At 41.8% G+C, this 18,610-nt stretch overlaps 1 protein-coding gene across 3 annotated transcripts in view; it reads left to right on the top strand.

Moving 5' to 3' along the window:
• Positions 1-17,703, top strand: part of ADAMTS19 (ADAM metallopeptidase with thrombospondin type 1 motif 19) — a 115,931-nt gene extending 98,228 nt beyond the window's left edge. For all 3 annotated transcript variants that reach the window (XM_060280126.2, XM_035099894.3, XM_035099895.3), the window contains 3 exons: positions 480-632; positions 14,221-14,398; positions 15,709-17,703. In XM_060280126.2, the coding sequence (XP_060136109.2) occupies positions 480-632; positions 14,221-14,398; positions 15,709-15,860 (483 nt within the window). In that variant the 3' untranslated portion in view covers positions 15,861-17,703. The remainder of the gene's footprint in view (positions 1-479; positions 633-14,220; positions 14,399-15,708) is intronic.
• The last annotated feature ends 907 nt before the right edge of the window (positions 17,704-18,610 follow it).

Here is an 18,610-nt window from a genome sequence, read left to right as displayed (position 1 = left end):
ATGATTGCCATTTATTAGGCAGAAGAAACAGAGAGCTATAGATCTCTGTAGGGACACGGGTGGTGCTGTGGTGTAAACCACTGAGTGTTGGGCTTGCCGATCAGAAGGTCAGCAGTTTGAATCCCCATGTCGGGGTGAGCCCCCATTGCTCGGTCCCAGCTCCTGCCAAACTAGCAGTTCAAAAGCACGTCAAAGTGCAAGTAGATAAATAGGTACCACTCCAGCGGGAAGGTAAATGGCGTTTCCGTGCGCTGCTCTGGTTTCGCCAGAAGTGGCTTAGTCATGCTGACCACATGACCCGGAAAGACTGCGGACAAACATCGGCTCCCTCGGCCAGTAAAGCGAGATGAGTGCCGCAACCCCAGAGTCGTTCGTGACTGGACTTAAGTTTCAGGGGTCCTTTACCTTTTTATAGATCTCTGTGTAGAATGCCATGATGTGTATTGTGTGTGTGCATCATTTTAAACACCTTTCTACAGTGCTCTGTAAAATGTGGAAAGGGAGTACGCCATCGGACCGTAAGGTGCACCAATCCTCGAAAGAAGTGTGTTTTGTCTACAAGGCCTAGAGAAGCTGAAGACTGTGAAGACTATTCCAAATGCTACGTCTGGAGAATGGGAGACTGGTCTAAGGTACAACATGCTTCGTACTAGTGCTAGGATGTTATATTTACTAGCCGTTGTCAAATATGCTACAGTACATTATCCAATGAAGGACAAGACCAGTGCAGACTGAACAGAACCATGTGATAAAGTTGTCACAAGGCAGATAATAGATCAGAGGGGTGGCTAATATGTGGCCTTTCAGGTATTGTTGAACTCCATTCCCCCCCCCAAAAAAAAGCCCCTCTCCCTCTGGCAGTGTTTTAACTGTGACCTTATAGCCCACCAAAGTCCAGAGTCAGATCCCGAAATTCACTAAGTCTTCCTGACAGACTTCCAAGCTCGTCTGCACCACTTCTTGTTGATATTCAAAGAACGCCGGTTTGCATTGCATGTCGTTTTCTATATGCTCTTTTCTAAAATCTTTATTTGCTTCACTGCTCTTTTGTATTTAAAGATTTGCCCTTTTGAAAGTGAGTGAAATTAGGAATTTTCCAGACGTAGCCAGAATACTGCAGTGTCTGGGTGGATATGGCTAAAATGTCCAGAGAAATCCAGATTTTCGCTTTTTGAAATATGGCAACCCTAGTAAAATCTTATTGCAAATCACATAACAATTTAAAGTGTGTGTGTGTGTGTGTGTGTCATTTGTAGGTTTCTAACCAGAAGCATTTTATAGTCAGTGGCCCCCGGCAGTGCGATCCTGGTGGGGTGCCATTGCGGCTGCCCCCCTGCCCGCGCTGGGTGCCACGTCCCCAGGTGGCACGCCACACCCCCGGGACGCGCACCTGCCCCACCCCCGCCTGCTATCCACCACTGTTTATAGTCACCTTTGCAGTTACACTGCTGTCATTTGTGAACTTGATTAAAGCAAGCATCTCCTGCGGCTGTAACGAAAATGAGCAGACCTGTGTGAATATTCAGCTGAATTGTGTATTGCACAGTTGAGATTTTCAAAGGTTTATATCAAAGCAGTATGCATTTTAAATTTCTTGGCAGGGGACTGAGTTCAGCTTTGACTACACTCACATTTCCTATCTTTTTCTCTCTGTGACTAAACTATCCCACCCTCAGACTATATTACCATGCTGCTGCAGCTTACATGGTAATATAGCTTCAATTAGAAAAAGAAATTGAAGACCCATATCATTGCTCACTGCTGATTGTCTATGATACAGAATAATTAGTGCAGCCTTCCATCACCCTGGGGTTTGCTGTTTTTGCTCTTTGGGATTTTTTCCACTGGACATTGATAGGAAGCTGTTCTTTTGAGAAATGCCAAGTTCTTGTCAAACGGGTGCCAAAATGCAGCTTGGGAAATGCAAATGTCACTTGTCACATGTTGCGACAGGAAGCTTAATCGGATACCATTTGGCTTTCTGTTTAGGGTGCACTTCTAAAGCATCCCTTTAACTTTGAACTTAGAGGATTGGTAAAATAAAAGACAATGTGAAAAGTTGAGCATAAGACAAGCAAAGGTATAAAAAGGGATTTTAAAATGTTTCAGAAAAATAAAAGGTTATAGGTTTCTATTGTTCAGCATTTCAGCGGAACAGAAGCCAGATCAAAGGGATGCTAAACTTGTTCCTCAAGCTCAATGTATCACGTCAGGTTCTCTGAAACTTTAGCATTATATACCCAGGTCTTTAATAGATGCTACCGTAGTAGCAAACAAAGTGGCTCTAAGTGGTAAAGTGCTGGCAACTAAGTCAGTCTGTGTTGTGTGCCTGTCATGGTGATGGCAGTGTGGGATCTAGGGAAAAGCAAAGCAAGCTTTTTTAATTGTCTCGGGTTAGCATTCATTGTAGCAAGTGGCCCTCTGTGGGGGTACAATTTGCACACAATAAATCAGATTTTCTTAGGCAAAAGGAGCTTGGTGGTAGAAAGAACTGGAAGGAGCTCAGAGTTAGGATGCTTTTCATATTCATGAGGACAAGTATCGGAGGGCTTTTTAAAATAAAAATAAAAATGGGCATACCAATGTGAGCTGCGTCGACTGGCAGCATCAAGTTCATCAATATTCAGTTAAGAGGCTATGCAGAGAGACTAAAAGTGAGGAAGCTGGAGGCACTGTGACCCTCTGTGCTTATGTTGACCCTGCCATAATGCTGTATCACCCCTTGTCCCTAGGGATAGAGGAGAACTGCAGTTTGGTTAGGATTTTAATGTGAACCTGCGTCATTTTCATTTTCTGAAACCCAGCTTTCCTTTGAAATTTGAACTTTCCCCACTTTTGCAATCCAGCTGGACAAACAAATAATGTGAACAAAAATGCGTTCGCTGGCAGAAAATGCAGCAAAATGCATCTATTGGGGGAAATTGCATAAACCATGTATTATATCCGGTGAAAGTCCTTGCAGAAATGTGTATATTAGGGAAAATTACATAGTGTATATTGGGGCAGGGGGGGAGAGAAATGTGCACTAAAATGCTAATTGAGTTTTCGTCATGAAGAGTTTTCGTTTTGTTTTTTGCAACCTGGTGGAGATGGGGGAAATGAGATACAGAGAGAAAAGGGAATGGATAGGTTCCTCCAGCCTGCCTGCCGATTGCAGCTGTATGTAACAGATCTGCATGTGCAACTAGCAAGGGTTGAAAATATGGTGGCAGTAGCAGTGAGGAGATCCAGTTACCGATCTTGATATGTGAATACTTTTAGCGATTCTCTTAGAATCTGAAAGCTGACACAGTAGATTTCCTATTAAAATTAGGCAGGCATTTTCGTTCTACTGCTCTCAGTGCCTTCCAAAATATTACTTGTTTCAGCATGCCAACCCAGACGGTAATTTTGTTATACATGCTTGTTTTATATCACATTGATTCCCCCCGCTATTTTTATTATGTCTACTTGTTTTTTTCAAGTTTGTTGACTTCATCAGAATTTTTTGATAAGCAGGGATTGAAACTCCCATTGTTCCAGGCACATTGTGCGACAGGGAATTTCATTAGCGCGAGCCGTTTCTGAGCTCTGGGCGTAGTACTGCGCCTAAGATTTCAGATTAAAACTGCAGAGTGGAAGGAAAGGAGGACCTTTTTCTGCCTCCCCACTTCCAGCTACTCTCTGGAAGACTGGAGAAGAGACCCTCTTAAGGATATTAGGGGGGTGGGTAGCAGAAGGACTAGACCCTGTGAAAAATGAACATAACATTTTAGCTGCAATTCATTCATTTTCAGCTTTGTATTCTTTTTATAAAAAAAGGTGTGCCTAGACATTCCGTTGTTGCGCCCATAACCTAGGTTTAAGGTGCCATTTAGCTCCCAGCTTTCATATCTCTGTTTCTAACACTGTTCATAAGTACTATTTTAGTAAACTGCTGAGAGATTTGTTTATTTATTGAATGGTCTATATAAAATATGTTAAATAAATAAAAGGTGACATGATTTTTTTTTAAAAAAAATATGACTAGTAGCCTGCTATATACATTTTTTCAACATAAATAGCTGCATTCTACTCCTAACCAGGTTTACTCAGGCTGTCTACACATTCCTGTTAACTCTGCACCCAGCGTGCTGCCACCATTGTTTTGGGAAGTAAACACAATGTTAGCCACAACCAGGGTGGATTTGATTTAAATCAAATCGATCTAAATCACGATTAAAATCAGTAGTCAGTAAGACTTGATTTAAATCATTTTTTTTTAAAAAGAAAGACTCATTCTTGCTGGTATAATCTTAATATTTACAACCAGATGAAGGTTTCATTTTTGGAATAATAAATTTTCAAAGTAGTTTTTACAGTTATATCAAAAATTACTGATTTGGGTATACTATTAGAAATGCATAGACACATAATTATGACATCATTGTGAGGTTTAATAACTTAACTGTTTATATTTGGACAACTTTTCTGCTGTACATCCTTAATAACAATTTAAACAATTTATTTAATTAAAACAATAACATTATAGCATATGCATCCATGTTTGTAAACTGATGTGGTTAAACGTTTTTTTTTAAAAAAAACAGATTGAGTTTTACCACACATGAAAAACTTAAAACAAATTCTTAATTCCTGATGAATAGCCTTTGGACTATGATGTAACTTAAATAGAAAAACTTATCTTTAGAAAGATTTTTCCTCCAAAAGCATTTTATTTTAAAAATCTGATTTAAATTTTTAAAAAATCTGATTTAATTTTTTAAAAAAATCTGATTTTTATCCACCTGGGGCTACAACCCACCTCTGTCCTGTGCCTGTCCCTTCATTTCTTATGAAAAAAATTGTGTTTTGACATCTTCCCTTCCCCCCCCCCCCCAACCAACTTCCATCTGAATTGAGATAAATAATATTCTGGCTGCATTTTAAATCAGCAATGTGGACACAGCCTCAGAGTCAGGTTCTGTCAACTTAAGTGAGACTTCCTAGAAAGCATTTGTAGTGCTAAAAGCAGTCATTCCTGAGCAATGGTAACTTGCTTACCAGTTGGTGAAAAAGTGTGCATATCCTTAAGCAGTTAGCTGCATTTCCTTGCTTTTTGTGTGTTTTGTGAAGTTCCCCCTTTGCAACGGTACTGTACTTTTAGTGCGTGCCAGATCCCTGAGGCTAGTGTCAAAGGAGAATGCTGAGCCTATGAGACGAAATGCGTCCTGACACTATACAGTTGCCTGGGGAGACGCACTGAACAAGCAGTGTGGTCTAGAGAGAGCCATTAGCGTAAGGAACTCTGAAAACAAAGCTGTCAGTGCAAGAGGATTGCTGAAGTTTAAATTGCTCCTTTGTTTCCTTACCTTAGTAAAGGAGGAAGGGGGTCACCAAGTGAAATCCCTGCAAAAAATAAAACGAGAGAACAGATGCATTTTCTTATTCCCTAATCGAAGAATGCTTAGAGGCCGTTGTACTGTTCTTACCTATCACACACAACTAAGGCAAAAAATTAGGGAAAGTGGAAATATGGCTCGTTTATCATAACTATTAGCTAGGTTCTCGAGGTTTTAGAAACACATGGTGTCACACACACACATACGCTGCCACAGTTTCTAAGGGAGTGTAGTTCAACTTGGGTGAAATTTGTGATTGCCTGTCCATCCTTGTTTCTTGTAGGCTACATCGTTGTCTATTGTTTCCTGCAAAGAATTTCAAAGCAATTTCACAATACAATGAAAGCATATATAAAAACTATTTCAAATCCAGTATACTGGGATAAAAATGTCCACTTAGAAGGCTTGTTGAAAGAGGAAAGTCCTCAACAGATGCTGAAAAGACAGTTGAGATGGTGCCTATCGGATCTGTAACCTGGGGTGGCCCTATAGAAAAGGCCTGGTTCTAACATCGTGTGGGACGGGCTTCCTGATAATTCCCTCTCCTGTAGAGTGTTGTGATTGGCTGAGTAGATGAGACAATCGTTTAGGTGTCTTGAAGCCAAGCTTCGAGTATAGGTAATTTAAATACAGATCTCTCACATTTAACTTGCCGATATTAACTTTTTTTGCTTGGCGGCTAGTCGGTTGATATCATACAAATTAAATGCACAGAAGGCAGAGAGCTTAAAAGCCCTTTCAGCACTCGGAAAACCTGGTGCAGAACCTCTCTGCCTTGCTTATTGGGCTCTGGAGGCTATGCAAGATCTTGGATGGTCTCACTTCTCAGGGTAAGACCCATCCAATGGCCCGGCTCTGGAAGTTAAGAATTTTGGTGGTTTTGAATACATGTCATTTCGGCTTAAGCACCATTTCCTGGAACGTAACCCACCCACCCACCCCCCACCCCGGTTAAGTTGCAAGTGATCCGTATGTGAAATAGCTGTAAATGAGTTTTTTAAAAGAATGAGAATAAAGTGGAGCATGTAGATCAGGGTCCCCAAACTACGGCCCCCGGGCCGGATGCGGCCCAATCGGCTTCCCAATCCGGCCCGCGACGACCCCCGCCGCCCGCTGCTGCCGCCCGCTCTTACGGCGCGTGGCGCGGCGACAATCTTAAAAATCGGCAAAAAATCGCCGAAAATCCTTTCTGCACATGCGTATGGGCCTCTCCCGACCCAGAAGAGGTCATTTCCGATGCACTTCCGGGTCGGGGGAGGCCCATACGCATGCGCACAAGCGATTTTCGGCGATTTTTCCCCGACCGTGTGCGTGTGCGCATGCGACAGGCGCACACTCCCCCACCCTCCGGCCCGCTGTGCGGTAAGTCTGGGGACCCCTGATGTAGATTGACTAAAATAGACTTGGGATGGGGGGAAACCAGAATTGCATAATATATGTAGAGGTAGCCACAATGAATTCTAGTGTCTTTTAAATTCTAGTTATCATGTAAATGAAATGAAGGCTTTCAAGAGTGAGAAGGCAAACTCTGAAAGCAATTCTGGCATTTGTTCTCCATGGCATACCGCAGGGATGGCCAACTCCCAAGAGACTGCGATCTACTCACTGAGTTAAAAACAAGCAGTGATCTACCCATTTTAGTGGGTTCAGGTTGTTGAGCTTTTTTAAGGGAAGAAAACCCATTTTTAGGGGTTCAGGTCAAAGTTGTTGAGCTTTTTTTAGGGGAGTCAAAGTTGTTGAGCTTCTTTGAGGGGAGCCAGTGATCTATCACAGACGTCCAGTGATCTACCAGTAGATCACGATCTACCTGTTGGACGTGCCTGGCATACCGCATTGCACAGGTAGCAGACAAGATACACTGAGTTTTGTCACAGCGATTGTCTCTTTGAATGCAACACTTTGTTGCAAACTCAGCCTGCTCCATGTGAGATGTAGCAGGACTATTCATTCAGAAGAGTTCCTGCATCTCCAGTCATCACACCCATTGCAGCTGTCTGGAGACCAAAACACCTTACTATTGTGCAACAAAATATTTACACCGTAAGGCGAGATTGACTGAGTGAAAAATATGCAAGGCTCTCCCCACTGTGTACGTGAGAATGCCGAGTGAGAACCTATTTAAATAATGGCTACCTGTATCTGGTGTTAGTCTCTCGTAGGATACAGGTTGCCCACTCATACCATTAGAGTGGCAGGGACTGGATGCAGGGCTAAAAACTGGGGTGAATGCAATGTTGGGAGAGAAGGCACACTACTTTGCATGCGGCCTGTTGGCTTTCCCCTTTTTAAAATCTATCTCTCACCGTTGCCTGTGATGGGAGTGCCATTGGCAGCAATACAGTTTCCCTCTAGGTAAGCTCTCCCATCAATTCCCTTAACCACCAAATTATTATTATTATTATTATTATTATTATTATTATTATTATTATTTATTTTTACTCCGCCCATCTGGCTGACTCGGACGCAGCATCATTTCAGGTAGTGCAATTTTTCTAGAAAAAGAGGTGCTGCGAACGCCTCCCTCGTTCTCTTAGAATGGCAATGGTGCCCACCGGAGAGGTGCTGGAACTGAGTTCTGGCTGGGGGGGAGCCCTGATGGGGGGCAGACATGACAGTAGTGAGATGACATTTTTAAGTGCTTAAAAACTGAATCTGTCCCTCCCACTACAATGCTGCAAAAAGTAAGTGTCCTGTTTTGACACTCCTGCCCCTAGTTTACAGTCCACAAATGGAAACTGAATATTCAGGGGCCGTTTTAGTATAGCTCTAGTACCAAGCAGGTTATTATTATTATTATTTACCTTTTAAAAAAATCTAGCTTAATATTACTTAAGTTTCAAGTCCAGGCTTCTTCTTTCAGGCTGTCTAGAGGCTGCTAGCCAATATAGTATACCTTTCATTTTCCAAACAAACCTGTCATTCCTTAAAATTGACATTGACACCAATGATTGAACTCTGGAGTCCTGATCTAACTGGAAATGATTGTATAATCAGTATAGACATGTTTCCAGTCAAGCAGAAAGTTCTTTTCTAAGTGAGTGCTGTTCATGTCAATTTGAAGACATGTCTGATGATACAGTTCAAACAAATTTATCCTAAATTGGATATTTTCCGTGGAAAAATCAGATGTTCTTTATTTTGTAATTTCCCATCCTTTGAGAAATAATCGTCTACCTTTTCCCCCTTACAGATATTTATTGTTTGAACTCACCTGCCTTTTAAACAACTTAATTTTTTTTAAAAAAAAAACTAGAACACAATGTGGTTTCTTCTACTAAAACCTGCCAAGATAAACATCTTGGGTAGGCCGGCTGGCTATTTGCTATGTCATCTTATGAATAAATTAGCTGTTATTGGTTTGGGGGCTGGTGGCAAGTTACGAGCTTAAAACAAGGCAGCTGCTTATGCATTTAAAAGTGCTCCAATCTTGCTTGGAATCTGGTTGGCCACTGTGAGAACAGGATGCTGGACTAGATGGCCATTGGCCTATCTAGCATGGCTCTTCTTCTGTTTCTTATCGTGAGGCACAACCTGATACCACCTTTCTCACTCACTGGATCATCACAAGGGCCGACACTGATGCCGAAATCCAGCATCGCCTGAGCTCTGCGAGTGCAGCTTTCTCCCGACTGAAGTGCAGAGTATTTGAGGACCGGGACATTTGCAGGGAAACCAAAATGTTTGTTTACAACGCTATTGTACTACTAACCTTACTGTATGCTTGTGAAACGTGGACCACTTATAAACGCCATCTCCAACTCCTCAAAAGATTCCATCAATGGTGTCTCTGGAAATTTTTACAAATCACCTGAGAAGAAAGGCAAATTCATACCAGTGTACTGGAAGAAGCAAAGGTCACCAGTGCCGAAGCGACGATTTTTCAACATCAATTTCGTTAGGCTGGTCATGTTGTTCAGATGCCTGATGATCATCTTCCAAAGCAACTACTCTATTCCAAACTTAAAAATCGAAAGCATAATGCTGGTGGTCAACAAAAGAGGTTTAAAGAATCTCTCAAGGCAATTTTTTTTAAAAAAAAAGTAGTATAAACACCAACAATTGGGAAACACTGGCCTGCGAGCACTCCAATTAGAGAACAGCCTTTACCAAAAGTGTCATGGGCTTTGAAGACACTCGAACTCAGGACAAAAGGGAGAAATGTGCTACGAGGAAGGTACGCTCGGCAAATCTACACTATGATCAACTCCTGCCCATAAACCAATGTCCCCACTGTGGAAGGACATGTCCCCACTGTGGAAGGACATGTGGATCCGGAATTGGCCTCCCTGGCCACTCATTGTTAAAACCGTGTTCAATCTTACTCGGCTACGAGTGATCGCCAAAGAAGAAGAATTCCAATGTCCTGACCATTTGTGATAATGTGCAGTCCGCACAAAACCATCTAAAACAAATTACTCCCCTCCCAATGTATCCAGAGAACATTATTTTGTTATGAGTGCTAGGAATGGTAGCTCTGCGAGGGATGAACTACAGTCCCCAGGCTTCTTTGGAGGGAACCATTCACTTTAAATGTCCTTTAAATGTATGGTAAGGATGCACTGACACAAAGGGACAGCTCATCCCCTTGCCTCGTAACTATGACTTAGCACAGGCACCCCCAAACTCTGCCCTCCAGCTGTTTTGGGACTACAACTCCCATCATCCCTAGCTAGCAGGACCAGTGGTCAGGGATGATGGGAGTTGTAGTCCTAAAACAGCTGGAGGGCAGAGTTTGGGGATGGCTGACCTAGCATCATACCCAGCAGTCTCAATGTTCAAGGCTCAAGGCTGGATCACGAGAAAAGCTAATGGAAGGGGCTAGTATTAGCTGGAATTTCCCATTCCATCCCGTGACCCCCTGAAAAAATTCTCCCAGGCTTCAGTGACCCTTCTTACTGTGGTGGGCTGCTGTCTGGGGGAGGCTGAGGAGGAATCTCCAAAGTACTCCGATCATGAAGTACTGAAGTCTGTTTTAACAAGGCTTTGCCACAAGTTGCCGCTGAGGATGTTTCTCAGAGTGGTAGAGTGTGTTCAAAGAGGCATCTAGCTGCTTTAATGGAGTTACAATCAGAAACGAGCATGCTGTTGAAAGCTAATCATAGTGGTGAAGCATTTGCAAGGAGGGCTTACTTCATTTGGTGTGCCTGTGACATCAGATTTAGGAGAAATTATATTTCTGAATGGAAATCGAGAGAATTAGAAACAGCTTGAAAAAGAAAATTCAGTTCCAAGTGTAAGCATAGTAAGTTGGAAGTTAAGTCCAGTGGAATCCAAGGGGATTTTTGCATTAAAAAATATTTTCGGAGAAGGCTATAGACAATCACAATGAGTACAAAGGTTGCTATAGGAGACCCTTAAAGCGTTTTTAAATTCAATGAGATATTATATAGGTGTGAAAAGTGGTTTCGCGGAATGGTGTGAAGCAATATCAGTTCCTAGTTGGTTTATAATAAAACTAACATTGCAAGTCACGGTGCAACTTAAGAAGACTAGGAGGAAATTGGAATGCAATATAGGCAAGCATCTTAAAATGAAGTTAATATTCTACAGTTTTAAAAAAATCAGTTTAAGAGAAAAGCAAAGGCTCCTATAAATTCATTCATGTTTCAGAAACATGGAAAGTATTAGTCAAGGCTTTGGGTTGTGTGACATGTTAGCAATAATCGTGTTGAATCATTGTGCTTCTTTTATGTGTCCCCCCCTTCATCCGAGGAGCTCAGGGCAACACAGCTAGATTCCCCACCCTCACCCCCTGTTTATCCTTGCAGCAGCCCTATGAGTTACAGGAGGCAAAAAGTGACTGGTTCACAGTTATCTGTAGTTATCTACAGATAACTTGAAACTATTGTCAACAAAAGCTGGTTGGATGTGTCCGGAATTGGGGGCAGAGAAGGGAAGCTTTTGTGCTTCCAATTTTTAACTGCTATAACTCTGCCATTTTTATCCAATTTCCCTGAAATTCAGACAGCTCGTTCCCATATGCAGTAGAATATGGAATAGATATTTTGGGTGGTTTCAACACAAAATGCAGCACACCTCTGATATTGAAGTAGCCACTCCAGTTTTATTTAGTGGCAGCACAGCATACCTTTTTAAAATCCTCTTTTTTAAAAAATAGAGAGAGAGAAATATAGAATCAAACTCTCACCTTTTCAGAGGCATTAAAGAGAAAACCTCCCTGATGATGGAAGCATTGTATCCACATAGTAGAAAATGCACTTCTCACTGAAATACTTGTTCTCTGCATGAAGGGATGGGATTCTTTTTAAAGGTGAGGCAACATTTTGTGATCTGTTCTTGAAGGGAACTCAAAAAAAGGGAAGGAAGATTGATAGATGGATGGATGTACACATTTTGGCACTGAGATAAAAACTTAGAAAGAGATTATTTCGGCAATAACTCCAGGGAGTTGTTAGCAATACAGTATGTGGGAGGCACTCACTCTGCAGCCCACATAAATTCTTTCCTCTCCCCCTTATCATCGCAATCTGCTCCGTGGCTCCATCCTGCCTGCTGGTGTCTTGCCTTTGAACATATCAGAGTACAGAAGCCTGGACAAACTCAAAATATATTTTAAAAAAACCTGTTTTATAGGCTGGTTGGGGCCAGCAAGCATACCACCACATCAGGCATTGTCTTTTTAAAGCCATCCTTTGTCTGGCCAGTCAGTAACCTCGCAGTTTTCATTTAAGGTGCTGTTGTGGTTTGTGTTCAGGAGGCCTTTGGTAGGATCCAGCAAAGCCGTTCTTGTGTTCGTTTGTCTTCTGTGTAATAACTCTAGAACAAGTGATTTCTGCATTGCAACCCGAGTAATCATTTGTTCTTGGAAGAAGTTGTCCAAGTCTATGTTGTTAACACTGTTACAGATTGGCACTTCCAATTGCAGATTTTTATCAAGCTCGGCAGTGATTGCCTATTATCTTGGCTGAGGTTCGGAGTTTAAATGCTGCTCTCTGCCAGTGACAATTTTTCCCTTAATTTACTTCGTACTGAGGCCAGCTGGAAGTGGCTTGTAGCATTACAGCACCTTCCTCAGCTGTTGGTCTAGGGATTCAGCTTCAAAATATATGTCTCTCGCAGGCAGAGGAAAGGGAGAATTTAGGGTGAGAGTTGCGGGTGCCAAGTTGAAAGATAATTTGATATAGTGTTTACAGTTCAGTTACTTAAATTATGTGGAAGAGAGACTCAAAATAGATCACGGCTGCTTTTGCAGGAAAATACCACCCATCATTCTTTCCTTAATGGCTTTCAAGTACCTTCATCCAGAAATCATTTTTGTAGTCTTTGACAAGAATGTTCTGCTTGAGTTGCTGCTTGAACAGTTTAACAGCACCTTTAGGGCCGCATTCAAAATGCAGAGATTAACAGAAAATCTGGCTGCCTATTAGAACATTTTGTTTATGCTTAATAGTTTTTGTCCAGGAATTCGTGCTAATCAGTTACAGGCAGAAGCAACACATATCATTTGTGCGTACAAAAATATCTTTTCGCCAGCGGTTAAACATGAAAATGAACTGATTTACTAAGATCACTTCATTTTCTACCTACAAACAAAGTCAGTGTTTGTCTAGGTTTCTGCTCATAAGGCTGCTGCATGCATGGAAGAAAAGGCATTTCTGGTTCCCTTAGTTCAAGTACCAGTGGCTGCCACACACTAGAGCAGGCATCCCCAAACTTCGGCCTTCCAGATGTTTTGGACTACAATTCCCATAATCCCTGACCACTGGTCCTGTTAGCTAGGGATCATGGGAGTTGTAGGCCAAAACATCTGGAGGGCCGCAGTTTGGGGATGCCTGCACTAGAGCATACAGAGATTCTGACCTTCCAGAAATGCTATAAAAGCCACCCATTTGCTGCTATATTGTCTTGGTTGCAACCAGCAGACAATGGAGGACAAGCAACAATATTATTTTCTGATATCAGCCTCAGGCTCATGCATTCCTCATTACCTTCTCTTTCTCTGATGAGTTCATAGGGAAGAGATTGGAAGCACCCACTTTCTAGTTTAAATTTACCAGCGTTCATCTGATTGATTTAAACTATGGTTTGTTGAAAGAAGCCAGGATCATAAACCATGATCCGATCCTGTATTCTTTCAATAAAAAAAATGATTTGATCAAAGTTTGGCCTTTTTAGAGCTAACAGACTGCAATTAGATAAAAATAGGAAGTTTCCTGTCCTTGAGTACAGTCATACCTCCGGTTGTGAAAGTGATCCGCAACCTGCAGCGTTTGTAGCCTGAAGCGCCGCGTCTGTGCATGCGCGTGACGTCATTTTGTGCTTCTGCACATGCGTGAGCACCGGAACCCGGAAGTAACCCATTCTGGTACTTCCACATTCGGTGTGGTCCACAACCCGAAAACGCACAACCTGCAGCGTTTGTAACCCGAGGTATGACTGTATTTTACTCTAGCCACACAATATATAAGGACAATGCTTTTTAGAGCTCTTTCCAACTGTTTCTTACAGGTGAGCTTCAGCTGCCTAGGAACTTTTCACTCTCAGCTTTAACTGCTAGGCATGTCTTTATCAGAGATACAGAAGAAACTAAGCCAGCCTCCTGCCATAGAAAGAATATAGTATTGGGGACGACAAATAAACCATATCCAATGCTATGCCATATATCAGAATAGATCCTTAAAGGTTCTGGGAGTACAATTTACATGCCTTGAAAACACCTATTTGGGAGAAGAATGTACTCCATGTAAGATGGTGCAAAATGAAACTTTATTTTCTCGTTTTTTAAAAACCAGACATTGAGTCTATTGTAACACCAGTCATTGGATAAGATTTTGTTCCATGGGCGAAAATGTGCAACCCACCCACCCCCGCTTACATGTTTCTCTTACCTTCATTGCAGTGCTCCATCACCTGTGGCAAAGGAATGCAGTCACGAGTCATCCAGTGCATGCACAAGATCACAGGAAGACACGGCAACGAGTGTTTCTCCTCTGAAAAGCCTGCAGCATATAGACCCTGCCACCTGCAGCCCTGCAACGAAAAGATCAATGTGAACACAATTACATCTCCTAGGTTAGGTAAGCAGTTGCAAGGTCATATTGGGGGGTGACTATTCTTTGTCTTGTCACATTCACATGCGTGTCATGCTTCCCCAACTCTCCCAAGATCAAAATCGTGGTGCCGCTGCTCATCCTGTGGGTGGGGAACATTAGAGCTGTGTTCCAGATCCTCATGATCTGGAACCCAGAGGACCCCAGAGGACCTGTGGAGCTCCATCTGTGTGAGTGGTTGGAGCCATTTGGGGGGTTGCCTAGGACACAGGCAGGGAGTCTGCACATCGTGGGGCTTCAGTGGGAGAGAATTCTATGTTATAATGTGTTATCTTTTAATACGTAAGGGTCCCTGTGTGCTAGCTGGCATCTGGTTTTACACTGTGAGAGCAGGATGCTGGACTAGATGGGTCTTTAGCAGGGCTGGGCAATATATCGTCCAACACAGGTTTGAAGTCCATATCATGATATTGGTTTCATAATTTTTGGCCTGGCAATATATTGCGTGTGTGTGTGTGTGTGTGTGTGTGTGTGTGTGATGCAAAATTCACAATGTGGGAAAACCCGTGAAGCCAGCTCATGTCTCTACATAGCTCCGTCCTTATTTCAGACATGGTGATATATCAATGCATCACAAATGTTTAGCTCATGGGTAGGCAAACTAAGGCCTGGGGGCCGGATCCGGCCCAATCGCCTTCTAAATCCAGCCGGCGGACAGTCCAGGAGTAGCGTGTTTTTACATGCGTAGACTGTGTCCTTTTATTTAAAATGCATCTCTGGGTTATTTGTGGGGCCTGCCTGGTGTTTTTATTTGAGTAGAATGTGTGCTTTTATTTAAAATGCATTTCTGGGTTATTTGTGGGGCATAGGAATTCGTTCATATATTTTTTCCCAAAATATAGTCCGCCCCCCCCCCCCATAAGGTGTGAGGGACAGTGGAGTGGCCCCCTGCTGAAAAAGTTTGCTGAGCTTGGTTTAGCTGGTGATAATATCACGATATTGAAAAACAGATATCACTTAGTTTTTAGTCTGATTTGGCCCTGTTTTTATACTCCTGTGTCAAAGGGTGCTAACTCCCTAGTAAATTGCAACCTTTTGTCCCTAAGTGCCAAAGCGTTACCCCCCCCTTTGCTTCTATAAGACCACCTTGTTAGGTGTGTTTCATTCCCAAGTCGCTTTGTTGTTGTTGTTGTTGTTGTTGTTGTTTTGCTGCCTGTACGTAAGAGGCTTCCTGCGCTATGTATCCACCATAAGTTTCACACCATAGAAATGCAATTCAGAGCCGTTGACACACACACCTGCATTGATTCCCCTTTTGGTTTTGTGTCGTTTCACAGCTGCCTTAACGTTCAAGTGCCTTGGAGACCAGTGGCCTGTATACTGCAGAGTCATACGAGAGAAGAACCTCTGCCAAGACATGAGATGGTACCAGCGTTGCTGTGAGACGTGCAGGGACTTTTATGCTCAGAAAATTCAGCAAAGGAGTTGACCTCTGGCAGGCAGACTGGCTGGGTAGCTCTCAGCTCTTCACAGTCACACTATTTATAAACACACACAAGAGCACGCTTTTTCAGACCAAATATTACATATTACAAATTACATATAATTTAATCAAATTAATTTATTTTTGCCTGCCAATACATTTTTATTTTTTATTTTGGTTAAACAGCTTTTTGTTTGTTTTGTTTTATGCTCAGAGTTTCCATAATTAATTTTATATGAATTATTTTGGATACATTTATCAGATTTTTTTTAAATTACTATTTTAAATGTTTATATTCAGTAGGCTAATATGTCTTTTTTTTCCCCACCACCAACCTCCAAAAGACAAAGAATTAGCACAATACTGTGCATTGTTTAGTGCGCTAGTCCTGCTCACTTGCAGTTAATGGGACCTAGACACACTGTCCGCTGCATTGTGCAAAGTAATAAGTCATCATGTTACCCTGATTTTTTTGATTTTTTTAGGTTAATAGTTTTGCTGTGTATGGAAATGAGATCCTATTTAGTGTAAAAATTTTCTTATGCTTTGTGTCAGATTGACTTCAGAAATTTTGGCAACAGGTTCTGGGGTGAGTTTATCTAACAGCATTGAACAGGTTATATTACAGAATGTATTGGAAAAATCAATTCTTGTTTTATTAAGGGCTGAACCAGACTTTCAGAACTGTCCCAATATTTATTTGCATGTGACATTGGGCCCAGAACATCTATTGACATAGCTACAGCTTCCCAGTACAGTGGTGCCTTGACTTGCGAATTTAATCCGTTCTGAAGGTACCTTCGTAAGTCGAAAAATTCATAAGTCGAAAAACGCCATTGGAAACGCGATTTCCCAAAGGAATGCATTGAAAACGGGAAAAATCGTAAGTTGAAGCAACCCTATCTAAAACCGCCGCGGTTTTTTTCTGGATGTCGAGACATTCGTAAGCGCGCGGCCATTGCCCCCATTCGTAAGTCGAAAAATTCGGTTGTCGAGTCGTTCGTAAGTCGAGGTACCACTGTATTAATTTTCATGATCACAGCAGCCCATTTTCAACAAACGTAATCGTAAGAATCAGTTCCACAAAGTTGTAGGCAGATTCCTCTAAGCGGGCATGGGAAACCTGCGGTCCCACAGATATAGCCGAACTATAGCTCCTAATGTCCCTGAATTTTTGTGGTGCTAACCTGGGGCTGATGGAGTCTTACAACACCTGGAGGGTCGTGGGTTCTTGATTCCTACCACAGATCACTAGTGGCCCAGCGTGACACCTCACGTTTCTCCATGCCCTTAAAAACATACTGTAAGAAATGATCTACTGTAACTTAGAAACTTTTTATAAACAAAAATAGACAAAATGACAAAGTAGGGATTTTAACCATGTGTATGAACATATACTTGAACACAAGTATTGAATCAATTAAACACTGTAAAGATTAACACTGAATCTCGGTTGCACTGTTTGATGTAGTGTAGAGAAACATCGTTCTAGAGTTTGTAACATCCTATGAAAGAAATCTGTACTGTTTTTAAACGTGTCATTTGATCTCAAGGCTTTTCAACAAAAGATCCACGCCTAGCTCTCGGTGCTCATGTGGTTTGCACATGGAGAGAAACCTAATGTTTAACATGAATTGGGCTAAATTTTCAGGTTGTTTTTTTAAAAAAAAAAAAGTTTTAGAAGATAATTTTGTGATAAACTTCTTTGTTTTTTTAAAAAAGATTTTTATAAAGATAGTTTTGCAATTTTGTGAAATGTGAACAAGGCAACTTACATTTTCCTTATGAGAAAATTTTGTACGTGAGTCACGTGATTTTTACATCTTCAATAAATATATATGTATATAAACTCCATTTATATATATCTTCCCTCCCCCCCCAAAAAAAACCTTATAATGTTGGTCGATTTCTGTTGAAAATAAAATATGAAATGGAGAAAACCAAATATGTGAAGGTGGACCACTCTATCCATCTAGCGCAGTATTGTTTCTGCCAGGGGGGATACGCCACCGTGGTGCTCCCATGTCATTGGACTTAAACTTCCAACAGTCCTAGCCAACATGGCCAATGTAAACCCAACAGTTTCCGGAGCACCGGTCTTCAAAGAAATGTTATGAGGATAAATTCTAAATTGCCATTTATTAGTCAGTACCTGTTCCCCCCTGCAAAGGGGGAGGTTTTAAGTCCTGTTTTATTTTTGTGGAATGTAACCACTTTCACAGCTGCCAGACACTCACTCAGGCTACATTTTTAGCAAGTTGTCCACTACACAATTTCTTTTCTGATCCATCACACTGCCAGCTCAGACCTCGTAAGTGTATAGGGGATATTAAGGTCTTCCTACCACAACGTGCAGTGCTGTATTTCATGCCAGTGATCACCTTGTGACAGTTACAGGTAGGTAGCCGTGTTGGTCTGAGTTGAAGCAAAATAGAAAAATTCCTTTCGTGTGCATGCACACAAGGTATCTGAAGAAGTGTGCATGCACACGAAAGCTCATACCAAAATAAAAACTTAGTTGGTCTTTAAGGTGCTACTGAAGGAATTTTTCTATTCACCTTGTGACAGTCAAGAGTGTTTTCAATAGACTTCTGAAATGCTGCAGTAGCAAATAAAGTTGGGATTAGTTTTTTAAGCTACATTTTACATTGCAAGCTCTGGTGTCATTTTTATGCATACTTGCTTCAGAAATCCCCACTTCTGCAACTTTTGCTGCACTCAGACATCTCGGGCATCCAGTAACTGATTGTCACATT

Source organism: Zootoca vivipara, chromosome 10 (genome assembly GCF_965207765.1).
Source record: "Zootoca vivipara chromosome 10, rZooViv2.hap1.1, whole genome shotgun sequence".
NCBI lineage: Eukaryota > Metazoa > Chordata > Lepidosauria > Squamata > Lacertidae > Zootoca > Zootoca vivipara.
Note: the sequence above shows the minus strand (reverse complement) of the source record. Positions and strands in the feature narration are given on the sequence as shown.